The sequence below is a fragment of the Lolium rigidum genome, chromosome 6 (genome assembly GCF_022539505.1).
Source record: "Lolium rigidum isolate FL_2022 chromosome 6, APGP_CSIRO_Lrig_0.1, whole genome shotgun sequence".
In the NCBI taxonomy this organism is placed as follows: domain Eukaryota; kingdom Viridiplantae; phylum Streptophyta; class Magnoliopsida; order Poales; family Poaceae; genus Lolium; species Lolium rigidum.
Window position 1 is genome coordinate 191,029,930 of NC_061513.1, and position 20,262 is coordinate 191,050,191.

Consider the following 20,262-nt stretch of genomic DNA (forward strand, 5'->3'; position numbering starts at 1 on the left):
TTATCCAATCGCTGACATACTGTTATAATGCATCTCAAAGAGATCGCATAACTAATCCATTCTAATTAATATGTCAAGCCGGCGCCAGCGATGCAACAGAAAGGGCGTCTGGCGGTTTCACAGCCGTAAGAGCCGCCTTTCCATCTCGAGTTGACAAATCCAAACTGTCGTTGCTGTCGTACTCCGATCTGGTGGCATATCTCAAGGCATGCTGCCATCGCCGTCTCCGTAGTCATGGCATATCTCAAGGCATGCTGCCATCGCCGTCTCCGTAGTCATATCCTTAAAGAGCTCTAAGCTCCCAGGGGTTTGAAGCCCTGTGGTTGCTCCACGGTGTCCGCTGGGTTCGGCTCCACCTGCAAGCGTGTTGGTTTTTTTCACCGCTTCAGTTCGTTTATTTGTGCACCCGTGTCATTTGCTGGCCGCATGGGAGAGGCGGCACAACACGAAGTCGGTTTCTTACTCTGTCTTTTCCTGTGACGACTGACGAGGTTGGTCTTCTGCGTGCACTATTTGGGATGATGTCGCAGCCCACATCTCATCCTCTTCTCCACAGACCGCTGCCGCCAGACTCCACCCAGCCATCACAGCGCCTCCCAACGCCATCTCCGTTACTGCCGCCTCCATCTGGAACAATGGCGACCGGATGAGGCCACCTCTCCATGCCCATCTCTCTTTCTCTCTTCAAACCAAATCAGGTCGCGGTGCAGGCAAACCCTAGCAATGTCGGCGGCCGCGAGATTGAGGTCGACGCTGATGGCCACAGCTGGTGGACGAACCGCCTCTGTCATGCCTGGAAAGATAGTCAAACGCCCCAACTTGGTTTCCAACGGGTGGTTGTCTTGTTCGTCAGGGACTGCCGGCGTGGTAGTACTATGTTCTTCAAGGCTGCAAGAAGTCAACAAAACACGGAGAATTCTTACTGCTATAACTTGTTCAAGCGAATTGGAAAGCTCTGCAATTGTACCAATAGAATTCAGGGGAGCCCGTACCTACAAGAGCCTGGTGGATGCCAAGGTAGATTTGTTTTCTTGTTACTTCAATTTTTCTGAACTTAATTGTCGGAAGAACAAGCCATTTTTTTATATCTGTTTGCTTTCACGTGTCTGTTGGCAAGATATTGACCGAGTGCTCCATTTTTAAACCATGCTCACATAGCTGCATCAACAAGGAGGGCAGTCTCTACAATCCATCGGCTGCAGTTGAATTGGCACCCTGCAGATTTCAATGGGCAAGTTTCTGAAGCCCTATATACCTGTTTGTCATGTAATGGATACGATTATTATAAATAAATCATGTTCAGGACGCAATGACAATCTTGTTCTTTATAGATTCACGTCTTGGAATGATCTAAATTTCTTGCTTTGCAGATTACAACTACACAACCATAGCTGGTTTCTCCCATTCATTTATGCATAATGTATTGCCATACTCCAGTTTTGCTGTGAGCGTGTCTCCTCCAGATTATGGACCTGAATGATACAATTTCAGTCAAGGTAGTAACAAAGAAACATTGTCTACCCCAATAATCGTTCATTACATAGGAGTATATATTATGTCATTAACTTGTGATCCTGAATGCATTTTTATAATATAACTATCAAGAAGGGTCTATTAAAATAAATATGAGTTAGAGCATTAGTAACTTTCGTGATACACTTAGAGCTAGCAGCTTTGGCTGCTCAACATTTTCCCATTCAAAACATTTTTCATAGTATTTCATCACACAATTGCAGTTCTGTATTTTTAATAAGGAGGATTTTGAGGTTGTATTTATTATACATCAATTTACTTTGAAAATTCTAAAAATATTATTCTTCTATTGTATATGTTCATATTTTTATCAATATAGATGATAAAAAAATTGCAGTTCTATATTGATAAAAATATGAACATATACAATAGAAGAATAATATTTTTAGAATTGTCATGAAATATATTTTCATATTATATGCATTTGTCATAGTAGATCTTTGTATTATTATCTATATTCTTGGTCAAAGTTTGCATAGTGTGACTTGCAAGAAAAGTTATGCGCAACATAAAATGGGCAGGAGGGAGTAGTGGAGTTCAAACATTCCAACGTCCAACCATAATAGAATGGGAATGTCCTTCCTCGACTCCTCGAGCAACATGTATGCACAGTAACCAATGCAAAAATACATATAACACATCTTGATAATGCTCAGAAGCATTTATTTGATAAAACATGGCAATGTGTCAACTTATGTATGAAGGATAGTATATTATCCCTGTCACCTTTTAATGTCATGTTATCCATGTACTAATTCCTTAATCTATCTTCCATGAGTCCGTGACACATCCTTCTAATCTGTTTTTCTCTGTGCATGTGTTTGTGTGCGCCAAAATCAGGGCTCCTACATCTCTTTTATCTCTCTTAACAAAATTCTAAATGAGTAGCACAGCTAGAAAGCAAACCTGGGATTGCAAAGGTTCGTACTGTCAATTCACCCACCTAGCAGATTTAATGCCTAACCATGTTCATATTTGTGCAGACCAACTATTTATTTGACAATCTGATTACAAGATATTCTGTTACACATTCAGATTTATATGCCGAGGCCAAGCACAAATTGCATTAGAACCATTTTGTTGGTTCTGGATAGAAACAATGATCAAGGATGGCAAGCACAAGATCGGGTATAAACTCATAGTTTCTTCATTCACTGACGGAATTTTGTTGTTGAATGGTCTAGGTTGACAGTCCGAACAACTATGGATTCTACTAGAGGGATGGAGGCGGTGACTGACCTGAATCTTATTGTCAATTAGTTGCCTTTTCATTTTAAATATGCTTCCTGTCATTTTTTTTCTCATTGCATAAATTTACTTATTAATGTTTTTACATGCTTGAAGATTGGTGGATAGATGGTGACATCGTAAATGCATCTTTAGTTCATCAGGTGGAGAAGACATTAATTCCTATAAAAATATGGAAACAAGTAAACCACAAGGCAAATGTCTTCTTCTCTATTTCTTAGTATTGGTTTACTTCAGACCAAACAAGTGTACTGTAGCTTCCTTTCTTTTCAGACTTCACACACACCTCATTTTCTATTCTAAATCTGATAGTGAGCATATGCATATATTAAAGGTGGTGAATGCCTTCTCAGGGGAAATAAGAAACTGCATTTGAATGCTGACTTAGCGTGACTGGCTTCATGAGTTCTTGTATTATATTAGAGACTTGTATCCACTGGAGTTTGTGCAATGTCATTCTGCTTTTTAATTCTCAACTTCCTTTTTCACCTTGAGTTTTTAAAGATATTTTCTTCATGTTTGGTTAATCATGTTGTATATAGCATTACTAAAAAGATAAATGTATGCTCATTGCTGATCACTTTCATGGCATAGTAAGCCTCCATATGTCAAGCTCCAAAAAGTAGCATGTGCTATCATTGTGTTTATCATTGCAGGATTGGACTGCATAGCGTGCTATATATACAATCAGCAATTACTCTGCTTAAGTGTTCCAGTGGAGTGTCAATAGCATCTCTCTGGTGTGCTTTCTGGTTAAGCTTTAGTAGCCATTGACATGAGAATTAGTATAAATGCTTAGTTACACTACGTGTATTTCCTGCTGCCTCATCCTGTTCTGAATTTGGGACATCCACCTGGTTGTTTCTGTTTTTGAAATGACGGACATCCAACTGGTTATTTATTTCTGATTTTTCTTATTGGTCATCCACATGAGCAGGCAACATGGCAGAGATGATCTATCATATGTTGATTACCCACTTCCTTAATGCTAATCTATTTCATCCTTTTTTTAATAATGTAGTTATTGGACATCCTGTATACAAAACGGGAGCTGCAACGCACGCCTGGTCCATCTAGTTTGCATCTATACGCACAACTGAACCACCGTTCCTCATGCACAGCAGTGTCGTCCTCTTCGTCTCATGCATATACCATGCAGCAAGGATTGAACCGATCGATGGTATTGGACTTCCAACGGGACAGCTCAAAAGTAATGCAACGTGAGTTTTTCTTTTGCTGTTCCATCCATTATAAATTAGTGAGAATACAATGTACTCCTAGATCTTTTACATCAATTTGGTTTCAGTTAATTCCGCAGCCGCCCTGCACCATGTCTGCTGCTACTTCCGTTCAACTTCCAGCTCACGTTCGTTGCCAGCAACTTCCGGCAAGCAACGCCCTCCTACACCGGTGCAAGATCATCGCCACCCTTCAGCCTCATGTTAGCGCGCTGCCATGGTCACATGTAAACTGAGTGGTCAAGTGGCCGTGCAAAATCTCTACTACGTGGATTTCTGTTTTTATCTACCCTGCCACGTTCATATGCCTTTGCCCATGCATGTCTAGGTTGATCCATCATCGCACTGGGAATACATCAAACATGGCCATGCAGGGTACAAAAAATTCTACTCCAGCTTATGCATGTACATCGCTATTTCCATCCGGCCGGAATCGATCAAGAGCCAAACTTAGGCTTAGTGTAGCATCTAAGTTTTTTCTAAACCAAAGTATTGTAAAACTGTAGTATTTTCTGTCTAGGCAACAAATACTTTAGTTTGAAAAAAGAAAAAGGTTAAAACCTCTTTTTTCTATACTTCAAAATCAGTGCAGTTTTGTGCAGTTTTCTAAAAAAGAAACGAAGTATAGAAAACTATAGTTTCTGCTGAAACCAAACAAACACCTCAAAGTATTCAATACCACGGTATTTTTAGAAACCACTTTGAAAAAACGTTGCTGCCAAAGGCAGTCTTAGCTCTTTCTTATTTTGATGAATCATGTGCCTAGACGGATGGGGAATTCCAGACCATCAATGTGTGCCTGCTGGCGATGGCTGGACATTGACCGCAACCTCAACTACAAGCGGTCGAAGGAAGGCTCTACAGGAAAGGAGAGCACCGGCCGCTGCAAGAAACAATACCTTGAAGCAGTGATGGTAGAGTTTGATTTGAGAAAAGAAGATCGCTACATGCATATCGTGTAGCACTAAAGTTATGTCATGTTTCTTTGGACCCCGGTGAAATCTGCAGATCAAATTAAATATGTGCGCTCCCAACCTATGATATGGGTATATACATGCAAAAAAACGACATCTGTCTTTATATGGACCCAAAGAGTACTGCATATTAGTGTATGCAGATTTACATCAATTTGTTAGAATAAACATAAAACATATTCTAATTAATAAAGTTAGAGTCATTTGAAATAGAGATTACGTTAAGCATCGATAAAAAAATCCACGGTCGCTAGAATGTGGTAATCCTCACACAGAAAAATACACACGCAGACCATCTGATGAAATATTAATAAATACATATAATTGCGCGGTTTTATTGTGTGTTTCTAAAAAGATACAACATATTTTTAATAACAACAAATACCAATATTGTATATTACAATTATAGTATTTTCTGATTTTTCTTAAATAGCTAGCCCATTTAGGTGTGTGTATGTATACTGAGGAAAGATAGATGATGACGAGTGAAACCGTGAGTGGATAATACTGCATGAAGTAGTAAGGTAGATGTAAATTTTAGGGAATTAAAAATAAAAATATGAACTGTGCTACTTAGAGTTTTTTTAATACCCAAATGAAAGATAGACTCACATGTATACTCACAGCAGTTTTTTAGGATAATCAAAATTGATACTAAATTAAATTATATCATTATACAAATACTGATTAAATAGTTTCAAAGATCAAATGTCAACGAAGTAACGACACATCCATATTAACTAAAAGTATATATATACTACAATTACACCAAAGGATATAATTAACTAGCCCGTGCGGGTGCATGGATTGACGACTAGTGTTAATGAATTGTGAGCGGCTCATAGCTTGTGCACAAATAAAATGGGAAAATCCAAAAAATGTAATTCAACAAAATAAATGATAGCTGGCCATGAGAAGATGCACTCCGCCAAAAAAATTGTCGTGACAAGTTAGTCTGCTATGGATCTTGCATTAACCCTGCTCGATAAAATGGTGGGTACAAAAGACAAGCTAAATCAAAAAAAAAAAAATGGTGGTAGAAAGATGTAAACTCTCATATGTAAACTCTACTAAACAGGACCAACTAAAAAAACATGCCTCTTATTATTATTACTTCCTCCGGTCCATATTACTTGACACTAAAATGAATGTATCTACAAATACATCCATTTGATGGATAGGAGTAGTAGATCAAGGAGTTGTGAGACAGTGGAGGAAATGAGGTGGGGAGGAGGAGGGTGACGACCAGACCCCCACCTCCATGGAACCGCATAAATAGAAGCTAAAATATGTGAAACAGTGGATGAATGAGGTGGGGAGGAGGAGGGCGATGACCAGACCCGATAAAAGTCCCCCAGTCGAACTGCTCCTCATGTCGCGCAAGGTGAAAAAATGGTTTTTTTCTTTGACTTCGTGGAGAAAAAAAGGTCTTCGTTTTAGCCCCAGAGTCACCTCGCTACCGCTCGAGAAATGGAGCCCCTCTCCGCTGGGCTCCATAAAAGCTTCACTGCTCGTGTCAGACTGTTGAAGACACTGGCAAGTGTATGTTAGGGGGATATAGAATAAATTGCATCCACGCGTTGGAGCGTGCTGTCGCCGAGATAGATAGAGAGAGAGAGAGAGAGAGAGAGGGGATTCTTCCCCCAAACATTTGTAAACTATGCTCCATGAGCAAGTTTTGCTTACTTTTTTTTGAGCCATCACTTGGTTGGTTTCAAATATGGGGGTGCCACATTTGCAGGGTACCTCCTGGTATTTTATTAAAAAAAGAAGTTATGAATTGTCATGTATCGTACATATACAACTAAATTTTGAATTCCAAACAGATCTAGCTCAATAATAAATCCATATATAGTTGCACATCGAGATAAATCCTCATGCCTTGGAAGTGGCCATCCTTCGAGGCCTACTACAAGTGAGAATTTAAGTGGTGTCAATGCGCAACTTATATCACTCTGCGCACGTGCGCGCACACACTATCAGTCGTTTAATTTTCTAACATTGTGAATAAGTAAAATGGAAAATCCACTATTATTATTTTGCATAGCAGCAAAAAACTGGAGTATGCAAAGTCGATGGCCATGAGAAGATTCACATATGTGCCAAAAATAGGTCTTCACAAGAAAGTTCGCTACAGATCCTGCATGAACCCTTCCCAAGTGGGTACAAAAACAAGCAAAACCATACATGTAGGGTACCAAAGTTTTTGAATGCTTCCCCTCCCCCCCAAAAAATATTTGTATGTGTGGTTTGATATTTTCCTTGGGATCTACATCACATGTTTTTCCTCAATGCACAAGTTTTGCAAAAAACAACAACTCTTTTGCTTGTTTTAAAATTCGCTCAAACTTGCGGTCTCTAACATTTGTTATATGTGTGGTAACTGACCTCCAACAAGTATTTTCTCTGTTTTTGAATTATAATTTATGTACATACAATTAAATTTTGAATTCAATAGGATAAAGCTCAATTATATATCCATATGTAGATGTGGATCGAGATAAAACACTGCAACTTGGATTTGGCCATCCTTCAAGATCTAGCGTACATGTGAAAATTGAAGTGGTTGTAGATTGGTAGAGTATGATCGATATTATCTCAGTTGCCCAGCTGTAATTTGTTCACCCAGCATGTTATTTATCTTTATGGAGAGACCACTCTAGTGAACTGTGGACCCCGGTCCTTTCCTTTACACTGATGAATTCAACCACTGCAATCCTACTCTGTTTACTTTCTGTAATCATGTTCTCTTTAATTACTGCGAACATCCTTTTCTACTCAATACGTCTAATCCATTGCGTTCAGCAAACCGGTGAGATTGACAACCTCACTGTAAGTTGGGGAAAATCATTGTGGTTGTGCTGTGTGCAGGTTCCACGTTATTGCTGACGCCGGTTGCGCCCTACCAATAGTCAGCTAGCAACACCTTCAGAAGTTACGCCTTTCTCCTACTGGTCGATTAAACCTTGGTTTCTTACTGAGGGAAAACTTGATGTTGTGCTCATCACACCTTCCTCTTGGGGTTCCCCAACAACTGCCAGCAGCTATCGTCAAATCAAATTCAGTTCCAAGGACTATCTTGATGATGTTTGTACTCATGGTGTTTAGCCTGAGTACATCTTCGTTTCCTTTGGTCTGACCAATACTTTTGCCTTGTTCATGCAACATATGAGCCCCTCTTCTTGGAGTATCTTGATAAGTTAGTTGTTGATCCCATCGATGACATTCTTATTCTCTCCATGCCTAAAGAGGTTCATATTGAACAGTTGGTACTAATGTTGGAAACTTTTAAGAACCATCTTTGTGTTATCACGAAGTATGTGTGCTGGATGCTGGAAGTGATCTTCTCTGGTTTGTGCATTTGCTGAAAGATGTCGCCGTGGATCCGAGTAGAGTTCCCTTTGCTTTCCTCGAGAATCATCGCATGTCGGTCATGCATGTGCAAAGTATTCTTGAAATGGCTGGTTGTTACCTCCATTCCTTGAAACATTCCTCTATGCACACTAAGCCACTGACTGGTTTGTTCAAGAAAGAGAAAAAGCTTAAGAGCTTCAATATCTTCTTTGATGTCCCCGCTAGGACTCAATTCTTTTTCATTGCAAGCAGTTCGTATGCGCGCAATTGCCTTTTGGCAATCGCAACCACATGGACTACGCAATCTTGCTCAATCTTTTGGAGCTTGACATTCTAGTCCATAACTTGAGAATCTAGCAACTTTACCTTAGTGGTAACTATTGCAAATTTCTATTTGGACTTGCTGAATATGAAATATCTTTACACCTAACCTAAGCCAAATCTCCAGCAGCAACGATGGTTGGTGTTTCTGAAGGATTTTTGACATAGGTCTCTTTGTAAATCCGACAAGATTGATGTCGTGGTTAACACAATTAGTCGGAAGGCCTAATGCCATAAACTCCTGAAACAACAAGAACAACCACTCTCGATGAGGATGTTATGTGACTTATTCTAGGAGTTGCCCTTATGATGTCTTTTCAATCCCGAAGTCCGATCTTCACTTGCTGACCTATTGAAGGCTAGTCAGAAGTCTGATATTGGTGTCTAGAACATCAAGGAGAAAGTTAGAAGTAGAGTTGCTAAATGTCTCTCGGTCAATCCTTCAAAGAAATTTCTCCTCTGAACACAAATCCGATAGGAGAAAATTCACTCCTCGATGATTCTACTACGTCATTCGACAATGCTTTTTCCCTTCCTTTGGATTTTACTTGAAGTTCTCTTTAATTCACACGTTGTGTGTATTCGTTAGTCATATGTGACCCCGATACTTCTGATTAAGCTTTAAACTAATGGCACTCCTCTTGTCATATTCAAAGTTCAAAGCCACAGAGAAGTATCCTTCCTTAGGATGCTAAATATCCGTGGTCTATTGATACGTCTCAAACGTATCCATAATTTCTTATGTTCCATGCTAGTTTTATGACAATACTCACATGTTTTATATACACTTTACATCATTTATATGCATTTTCCGGCACTAACCTATTAACGAGATGCCGAAGCGCCGGTTCTCGTTTTGTGCTATTTTTGGTTTCGTAAATCCTACAAAGGAAATATTCTCGGAATTGGACGAAACGAACGCCCAGGGTCTTATTTTTCCACGGAGCTTCCAGAAGACCGGAGGGGATACGAAGTGGGGCCACGAGGTGGCGACACCACAAGGCGGCGCGACCAGCATGGGGCCCGTGCCGCCCTATGGTGTGGGCCCGTCGGGCACCCCCCTGCGATGCCCTTCCGCCTACTTAAACTCTCCGTCGCGAAAACCCTATTACCGAGAGCCACGATACGGAAATAGTTTCAGAGACGCCGCCGCCGCCAATCCCATCTCGGGGGATTCAGGAGATCGCCTCCGGCACCCTGCCGGAGAGGGGAATCATCACCGGAGGGCTCTACATCACCATTCCCGCCTCCGGACTGATGCGTGAGTAGTTCATCCTTGGACTATGGGTCCATAGCAGTAGCTAGATGGTTGTCTTCTCCTGTTGTGCTATCATGTTAGATCTTGTGAGCTGACTATCATGATCAAGATCGTCTATTTGTAATGCTACATGTTGTGTTTGTTGGGATCCGATGAATATTGAATACTATGTCAAGTTGATTATCAATCTATCATATATGTGCTATTTATGTTCTTGCATGCTCTCCGTTGCTAGTATAGGCTCTGGCCAAGTTGATACTTGTGACTCCAAGAGGGAGTATTTATGCTCGATAGTGGGTTCATGCCTCCATAGAATCTGGGACAGTGACAGAAAGTTCTAAGGTTGTGGATGTGCTGTTGCCACTAGGGATAAAACATCAATGCTTTGTCTAAGGATACTTGTGTTTATTACATTACGCACCATACTTAATGAAATTGCATGTTGTTTGCAACTTAATACTGTAAGGGGTGCGGATGCTAATCCGAAGGTGGACTTTTTAGGCATAGATGCATGCTGGATAGCGGTCTATGTACTTTGTCGTAATGCCCTGATTAAATCTCATAGCAGTCATCATGATATATGTATGTGCATCACTATTTGTCAATTGCCCAACTGTAATTTGTTCACCCAGCATGCTATTTATCTTATTGGAGAGACACCACTAGTGAACTGTGGACCCCGGTCCATTCTATTACATCTGAAATACAATCTACTGCAATCTCTGTTCTCTGTTGTTTTCTATAAGCAAACATCATTCTCCACACCATACGTTTAATCCTTTGTTTTCAGCAAGCCGGTGAGATTGACAACCTCACTGTTAAGTTGGGGAAAAGTACTGTGATTGTGTTGTGCAGGTTCCACGTTGGCGCCGGAATCCCCGGTGTTGCGCCGCACTACACTCCTTCACCAACAACCTTCACGTGGCCTTCATCTCCTACTCGGTTCGATAACCTTGGTTTCTTGCCGAGGGAAAACTTGCTGCTGTACGCATCACACCTTCCTCTTGGGGTTCCCAACGGACGTGTGCTTCACGCGTTATCAAGCTCTTTTTCACGGCACCGTTGTCGGGAGATCAAGACACGCTGCAAGGGGGGTCTCTCACATCCAATCTCTTTACTTTGTTTATTGTCTTGCTTTACTTTATTTTATTTTCTGTTTTGTTTGCTTTCTTTATATCAAAAACACAAAAAATTTAGTTGCTTTACTTAATTTCATTTGTCTTGTTTGCTATCTCTATACCAAAAACACAAAAAAAATAGTTACTTGTTTTTACTTTACTTTATTTAGTTTGCTTTATTTACTATTGCTAAAATGAGTAATCCTGAAGTTGAAGTTCGTTCTTTTAAGCAACAAGGTGGAGAAAGTTTTAAAGATGCTTGATATAGAATTAGTGATGCTCATCATAGGTGCACTAAGAAACACTCCATTATTATCCTCCTTAGGAACTTTTATGTTGGTATATCTAGCTGGAATAGGTATGTTCTTGATACTCTTTCGGGGGGTAATTTCCTAGGTACTCCTGCTTTAGAAGCTAGTTGCATCATTGAGAGTCTAGTTGGAATACCACCTGTTAATGAAGCTAAAATTGAAATCTCTTTTGAGGATATCATGAAAAAGTTGGAAGCCATAGAGAAAAATCTTCCAAGTGTTGAGACTAAATTGGGAATATTACTTGATAATACTGATAAACTTGATAAATCCCTAGGAGGAATTAATGAAAGAATTGGTATTTTAGAAACTTGTGCTATCCATGATAATCAAACCCATAGGATTGGTGAACTTGAAGAAGCTATGGGAACCTTGGGTTCAACTTTTTCTTCTCTTAAATTTAAGGAGAAAGCTTATGTGGGTAAGGAGCAAAAATTCATGTATGTCTCTAAGGTGCCTAAGCCAAAGAATTATTATAAGCCTAAAATTGATAAAAATCTTAGTACCACTATGGGAAATTTAGATAATGGAGCATCTAAGGTACCCTCTGCAACAAATTTTGTTTGTAAGAAAAACTATGATGTTGATGCTTCGTCTCTCGATAATACTTGATTCACATTTTCTGCGCCTAGCTGAAAGGCGTTAAAGAAAAGCACTTCTTGGGAGATAACCCATGTATGTTTTTACTACTGTTTTGTTGAGTCTTGGAAGTTGTTACTACTGTAGAAATCTCTCCTTATCTTTACTTTATTGCATTGTTGTGCCAAGCAAAGTCTCTAATAGTAAAGTTGATACTAGATTTGGATTGCTGCGCAGAAACAGATTTCTACCTGTCACGAATTTGCGTAGATCTCTCTGCAGAAAAATCAAAAAAATCTGCCAATTTACGTGCGTGATCCTCAGATATGTACGCAACTTTCATTAGTTTTGAGCTTTTTCATCTGAGCCTGTTAAGTGCCTCTAAAAAATTCGTCTTTACGGACTGTTCTGTTTTGACAGATTCTGCCTTTTATTTCGCATTGCCTCTTTTGCTATGTTGAATGGATTTTTTTGTTCCATTAACTTTCAGTAGATTTGGGCAATGTCCAGAAGTGTTAAGGATGATTATGTCACCTCTGAATATGTGAATTTTTGATTATGCACTAACCCTCTAATGAGTTTGTTTTGAGTTTGGTGTGGAGGAAGTTTTCAAGGATCAAGAGAGGAGGATGATACAATATGATCAAGAAGAGTGAAAAGTCTAAGCTTGGGGATGCCCCTGTGGTTCATCCCTGCATATATCAAGAAGACTCAAGCATCTAAGCTTGGGGATGCCCAAGGCATCCCCTTCTTCATCGACAACTTATCAGGTCACCTCTAGTGAAACTATATTTTTATTCCGTCACATCTTATGTGCTTTACTTGGAGCGTCTGTTTGCTTTTATTTTTGTTTTTCTTTGAATAAACTCGGATCCTAGCATTCTTTGTGTGGGAGAAAGACACGCTCCGCTGTTTCATATGAACACTGGTGTTCTTAGCTTTACTTTTAATGTTCATGGCGAAGGTTGAAACTGCTTCGTTCATTGTTATTTGGTTGGAAACAGAAAATGCTTCATGTGGTAATTGGTATATTGTCTTGAATAATTTGATACTTGGCAATTGTTGTGCTCAAATAGATCATGTTTAAGCTCTTGCATCATGTACTTTGCACCTATTAATGAAGAACTACCATAGAGCTTGTTGAAATTTGGTTTGCATGATTGGTCTCTCTAAAGTCTAGATATTTCCTGGTGAAGTGTTTGAACAACAAGGAAGACAGTGTAGAGTCTTGTAATGCTTGCAATATGTTCTTATGTAAGTTTTGATGTACCGGTTCATACTTGTGTTTGCTTCAAACAACCTTGCTAGCCAAAGCCTTGTACTGAGAGGGAATACTTCTCGTGCATCCAAATCCTTGAGCCAAAACCTATGCCATTTGTGTCCACCATACCTACCTACTATGTGGTATTTCTCTCGCCATTCCAAAGTAAATTACTTGAGTGCTACCTTTAAAATTTCATTCCTTGTCTTTGCAATATATAGCTCATGGGAAAATAGCCTTAAAAACTATTGTGGTATTGAATATGTAGCTTATGTATCTTATTTCTTATAAGTTGCTTGTTGAGCGGTAACCATGTTTCTGGGACGCCATCAACTATTACACCTTTGTTGAATATCATGTGAGTTGCTATGCATGTTCGTCTTGTCCGAAGTAAGGGCGATTTATCATGATCAAATGGTTTGAGTATGCATATTGTTAGAGAAGAACATTGGGCCGCTAACTAAAGCCATGAATCATGGTGGAAGTTTCAGTTTGGACACTAATCCTCAATCTCTTATGAGAATATAATCTGTTGTTGAATGCTTATGCATTAAAGAGGAGTCCATTATCTGTTTTCTATGTTGTCCCGGTATGGATGTCCTTAATTGAGATCTATCAAAAACAAGAAATCAAATGCGATTTATCTCCTTGGACCTTTGTACAAGCGGCATAGAGGTACCCCTTTGTGACACTTGGTGGAAACATATGTTATGCAATGATAATCCATGTAAATCCAAGCTAATTAGGACAAGGTGCGAGCACTATTGGTAATCTATGCATGAGGCTTGCAACTTATAAGATGTCTTATGCATAATACATATGAATTATTACTACCGTTGACAAAATTGTTTCTATGTTTTCAAAATAAAAGCTCTAGCACAAAAATAGTAATCCATGCTTCCCTCTGCGAAGTGCCATTCTTTTTACTTTATGTTGAGTCAGTTTACCTACTTCTTTCTATCTTAGAAGCAAACACTTGTGTCAACTGTGTGCATTGATTCCTACATACTTGCTTATTTGCATTCATCATATTACTTTGTGTTGACAATTATCCATGAGATATACATGTTGAAGTTGAAAGCAACCGCTAAACTTATATCACTACAAGAAAAGTTCTGATAGACAACGTCTCAAAATCGTCCGCTAAGGGGTATTTTTCGTCGCCCATGGGCCTAACCGGACGATATGGGTTCTGTTGTGGAAACTGCGTCAGGCAAAGTCCAACGACGTTTTTTCGGTCCGTCGCGCTTGGGCGCCCTTCCGCCACGGAAAATCGGACCGTTGCGCAAGTGTTTCCGGGAGCCCGTTGACTGCCGACGTCATGCAAGCCGACACGTGGCGGACGCCGTTAGCCGGCGGTTAACGGCGTTAACCGGCTGAAACCCCGTGGTAGATGGTAGGCCCACACGAGGCACTGCCACGTCTTAAGCGGGCCGGGCCAGCCGACATAGTTTGACCGGTCAACTATATAGCTGGGCTGGTCCATTAGTTACGTGGGCCGGGCCTAACCTCTAAGGTTGACTGGTCAAAACTTAAATGGGCCGGCCCATTTAACATGTGGGGTCCACCTTACACCTACTGGGCCGGCCCAAGAAGCAAGTGGGCCGGGCCGAAACACAGGTGGGTCCCACTTTCCTGTTAAAGGGCCGGCCCATTTAGTGTGTGGGGTCCACCGTGTAGCAAGTGGGTCGGGCCAAAAACACAGGTGGGTCCCACTTTCCAGTTAAAGGGTCGGCCCATTTAGTATGTGGGGTCCACCATATAGCAAGTGGGCCGGCCCAACAAGATAGTGGGCCGGGCCAAAAACACAAGTGGGTCCCACTTTCTGTTAAAGGGCCGGCCCATTTGGTGTGTGGGGTCCACCATATAGCAAGTGGGCCGGCCCAACAAGATAGTGGGCCGGGCCAAAAGCACGAGTGGGTCCCACCTTCTCGTTAAAAGGCCGGCCCATTTAGTATGTGGGGTCCACCATATAGCAAGTGGGCCGGCCCAACAAGATAGTGGGTCGGGCCAAAAACACATGTGGGTCCCACCTTCCTGTTAAAGGGCCGGCCCATTTAGTATGTGGGGTCCACCATATAGCAAGTGGGCCGGCCCAACAAGATAGTGGGCCGGGCCAAAAACACATGTGGGTCCCACCTCCCTGTTAAAGGGCCGGCCCATTTACCATGTGGGACCACCATATACCAAATGGGCTGGCCCAACAAGATAGTGGGCCGGCCCAATAAGCATGTGGATCCCACTATCGTGTAGCCGGGCCGGCCTACTAAAGAAGTGGGCCGGCCCAAAATGAAAGTGGGTCCCACACTACGTAAGTGGGCCGGCCGAATCTGTTGTAGTGCCCTACTTGTTTGACTAGTCAACATGCATTAAATTTCATGAGCCTAAAATCTGATATCAATGATACACACAATTACATACACAAATAAAACAAGTAGGAAAATTACAAGGCAATTCATGTGCCCAAATAAAAAAAATTACATAGAATCATTGAGGACTTCTATTAGCATCATCAATAACACGTTGACATTTGGCAATCGCCTTGATTGAATCTTGTGTACTCTTTGTCAACATATCAGCTACGGATCTTAAAGCGGCAATACCATGTCTTTTATAAAGTACGGCCTTGAGATATTTCTTGTTTGATGAAAGCAATGGTCTAGGTTGACGGCTATGAGAAGATGCATCGGAAGAAATATCGAAGTTTTTGTGGGCCTCACTTCTAATGAAGATTGCTTCATCACAAGCTGCATTCGATAATAATGCAAAAAGAGTTAAACGATGAACTATGCAAACATTTATTATGCAATGTAGATATAAGATAATAACAAGTTGCATAAATAAGACAATGTATGGAACTTGTACTAAGCACAAACTTACATCATAATGTTGCACGGGGTCGCTACGAGATCCTTTTTTGGCGACTATCTTCTAATGATGATTGCTTCATTAAAGCTGCATTACGGTAACATTGCAAACATAGTTACAACAATTAACTATTCAAACATGTATTACGCAATGTAGAGATCGAGATAACGACATGTAGCAGAAATAAGCACAAGATAAGATAAGATGCATGTACTAAGCACATATCGGCTCGCTTGCAGGTCCTTCTCTTGCGTGCACTAGTCGTGGTCAACATGCCTGTCATTTTAGGTTCAGCCATCAAGTGAAATGCTAATCCTCCTGCTCCATTGTCCTTAATCTGTGTTTAGATATCACATTTAAGACCAAGTCAGCTGGTTTCAAATAACAAAAAACTTGAGCTGCCAAATGAATAAGCCAATATTTACCAGATATCGGATTAAAACCAACTAGATGTTGCTTTGCATGAGATACGAATTTCGGACATTCAGATTTAGAGTAGGGTAATGCCAAGGTTTTCCACATAAAGTAAGCTGGCATTAAGAATGACCAAATGTCGGGTTCAAATCACCTTCGCAGTTTCTCCAAGACAAGCATATCAAATAGGCGGAAACATAGTAAAGCATGAATGGCATTGCTATGGCGGGGTTCCAAGTGTTAATCTCTTGCATAAGGAACATTGCATATAGGTTATAGATAATAACGGAAGTAAAGCTGCCAAAATTACCAACCAAGAACTCAGATTCCAACCTTCCCTAGCGTCCCCGCTGTTAATGTTGGATGTTCTAATAAGTGGTTCGCATGATCAATCCCTAGGAAAAATAACATTGACAAGTCGAGTCTATGATAATACAAAGACCGAGACATGCACGCAGCAATAACTATATAAGCTAAAGACGAGGTATAATAGAAAGCAGATTGGAAATGCACATAGCGTGATTATAAAAGCGAGTGTGAGAATAGCGGACACGAGAAAACAGCTAGCGGCTAGCGGTGAGCTAATGACGTGGTATAAGAACAAGCAGATTGGAAATGCCCATAGCATGACTATAAAAGCGATGCAACAATAGCATGCGGTACAAAAACGAGTTGGCGAGCAAATGAATGGGTATAAGGCTATAAATATGTGGATGCACACAGGTGTCGATAGAATGAACGAGGATGGTAGCGACCGGATAATGCTTTTGTACTTGTACAATATTTAAACAAACTTCATGCGAAGCAACACATCAAGAAAGTTAACGGCATATGAGATCTGCAAATAACTACACAAAACATGGCTAAAGAAACACCGCGATCTAACGGGCCAGCGTACTAACCAAGCTGCGGCGGGGTGGACGGGGGCGGCAACTTGCATTCCCGCGGCGGCGAACGCGGGAGACGATGAATCGACCCTGTTTCAGTAGAAGCGGGCGTTAGTGAAGCAGATCTGGTTGGGCTGGCAAGGGATTCGGTGAAGTTGATACAGCCGCTGCGCCGAGGTAGTCGGTGGCGAGGTCGGCGGTGAAGCGGATCCGTCGGTGGCGAAGTCGGCGGTGAAGCGGAGCCGTCGGTGGCGAGGTCGGCGGTGAAGCAGATCCGTCGGTGACGAGGGCGGCGGGGGAGCGGATCAGGTGGGTGGACAGCCAACACGATCAAGGCTACGCTGTGGAGGAGTATGCCGGCGGCGAAGCAGATCTAGTGCTGTAGAGAGTCAGAGCTTTGGCGTGTGAGAGTATTTTTGAGCTAATGGGGCGAATGGTTGGTGGGTGGGTGTGGGTCTGTGGGGAGGGTTCGGGATCTAGGCAAGATATTTCATTGTTACCGAATGAGCCCTCCATGGTCGGTGGGTTGTAGCTTCCGGACCAGGGTTAAAAGGGTAAAACTGGTCACGGGATTTTCGAATGGATGCGGCGGGATGATTTGGCGCGCGGCCGAAATTTTCAGTTTCAAGCTACGAGCGGAACGACAAAAATAATGTTCTTCCCCGGGGAGCTCTCATTTCTTCCTCTTCTCTTTCTCTCTCGAGTCTTTCCCACTCCCCGGCTCCTCTCCCCCTTCTCTCCGGCGGCCTCGCCGGCGGAGACGAGGCCGACTTCTCTCCGTATATTGTACACCCTCCGAACTAAATTAATTGATTCAACTTTCCTTAGACGTGTATGTATCTAGAGTAAAAACATGTGTGGATACATCCATATTTAGATAAGCAAAGTTGAGTCGGCTAATTTGGATCCGAGGGAGTTAGTGTTGTTGTAAGCTTAGATCCGAGTGTTTCCCATGAGCGAGAATGGCGCAATGGAGTCGGGGATCTCGTCATCGGCTTCAGATCCGGCCTGTGGTGAATGCGGCGGATCTTGCCGGCCAAACCCCGATCCGGTGCCATCAATGTGATGGCGCTAACGGTGAGGCTTGCTTTGGTCGGTGCTTCGGATCCGGCCAATGGGGAAGTCAAGCTGCTAAAGTTCACAAGCTCGGGGCATACGACGGCGTCATCCGTCTTGCCCGTGCACATCTTGGCCTTTCAGCGGCCCTTCTCAGAGCCAATATGCCGTTGCTGAGGCCCTTCTTCTCCTTCGTCCCGGCGACTACCGGCGACACCGTCCCAAGTGGTGCGTCCCCGGCGACGGAGTTGCTTGGAAAGGATGCGGAGCGAGAGATCGATGTGCGGTCGAGAAGGACTCGATTGATTTTCTTATATATGTTTTGGGGTCCTTTTTGTAAAGTTGCGGGTTCTATTAGTTATTGTCTAGTACTTTTGGTCCTCTATGTAATTTTTTGGACTAGTTTCCATTGGCATCGATAAACTTGAATTTTGACAAGTTCACGGGGAAAAAAATTCCTTTGCACATATGGCCTATCATGTATAAACATTCTTGAGATTTAAACTATATGTAATGTGCCATGCATTAACCCTAAACCATATATATGTAACTAACCCTAGCTGATCAAACCCTACTTAATTAAAACAAATAACCCTAAACTATACGCATGCACTTTATGCGCAAAGGCGCGGGTGCCTCTAATAATGTGTGTGCGCACTCGATCGATGATCCCTAAACCTTATACAACCATGAAACCCTAATCCCTAATCCCTAAACCCTAAACACCCTAAACACTAAACCCTATACCCTAAACCCTAACCCTAAACCCTAATTAAACCCTATATATAGGCCAACGACACTTAATTGTGCATCAAGCGAGGCCGGGGGTGCCTCGCGGTCCTCTAATTAAATTAAATGTGCCATGCATTAACCCTAAACCATATATATGTAACTAACCATAGCTAATCAACCCTACTTAATGAAAACACATAACCCTAAAGTATACTAGCTATAACCCGATCTAATAAAAACATGCTCTATATATAGCGGCTAGCTAGCAAACCTTAGATTAACACCAATTAATATATACATGGCCTATATCGATCATGTTGTATAACATATCCACGAGATTCATTAATTAATTATATAATTATCGTGATAAATTAATTAACTCTAATTTTGACAAGTTCTCTCGAATGAAAACACATTTGATTAAGTTGCCTCATAATATATATATATAATTAGTGTGCATGCATGTCCTACCATGCATTCGTGCATATGTTTTAATGTATATTTGAACATATTCTTGGGGATTTCAATCTCTCTCTCTCTCGATCATCTATATATCGTTGGTGGCCAAAAAACACTCATGTATATGCATGCAATTTATGCGTAAAGGCGCGGGTGCCTCTAATAATGTGTGTGCGCACTCGATCGATGATCCCTAAACCTTAAACAACCCTAAAACCGTAAATATATAATCCCTACTCCCTAAACCTAAACACCCTAAACACTAAACCCTAAACCCGGCCTAGACCCTAACCCTAACCCTAACCCTAAACCCTAGCTAACCCTAAACCCTAATTAAACCCTATGTATAGGCCAACGACACTTAATTGTGCATCGAGCGAGGCCGGGGGTGCCTCTCGCGGTCCTCTAATTAAATTAAATGTGCCATGCATTAACACTAAACCATATATATGTAACTAACCCTAGCTAATCAACCCTACTTAATTAAAACACATAACCCTAAACTATACTAGCTAGCTATAACCCGATCTAATAAAAACATGCTCTATATATTGCGGCTAGCTAGCAAACCGTAGATTAACACCAATTAAAATATACATGGCCTATATCGATCATGTTGTATAACATATCCATGAGATTCATTAATTAATT

General features: G+C 41.4%; 1 protein-coding gene across 1 annotated transcript; it reads left to right on the top strand.

The window, feature by feature from the left end:
- The first annotated feature begins 285 nt into the window (after positions 1-285).
- On the top strand, positions 286-1,688 carry LOC124665477. The gene is made up of 3 exons (XM_047202887.1): positions 286-1,017; positions 1,159-1,231; positions 1,371-1,688. The coding sequence occupies exons 1-3, from the start codon at positions 663-665 to the stop codon at positions 1,417-1,419; spliced, it is 477 nt and encodes a 158-aa protein (XP_047058843.1). The 5' UTR covers positions 286-662; the 3' UTR covers positions 1,420-1,688.
- The last annotated feature ends 18,574 nt before the right edge of the window (positions 1,689-20,262 follow it).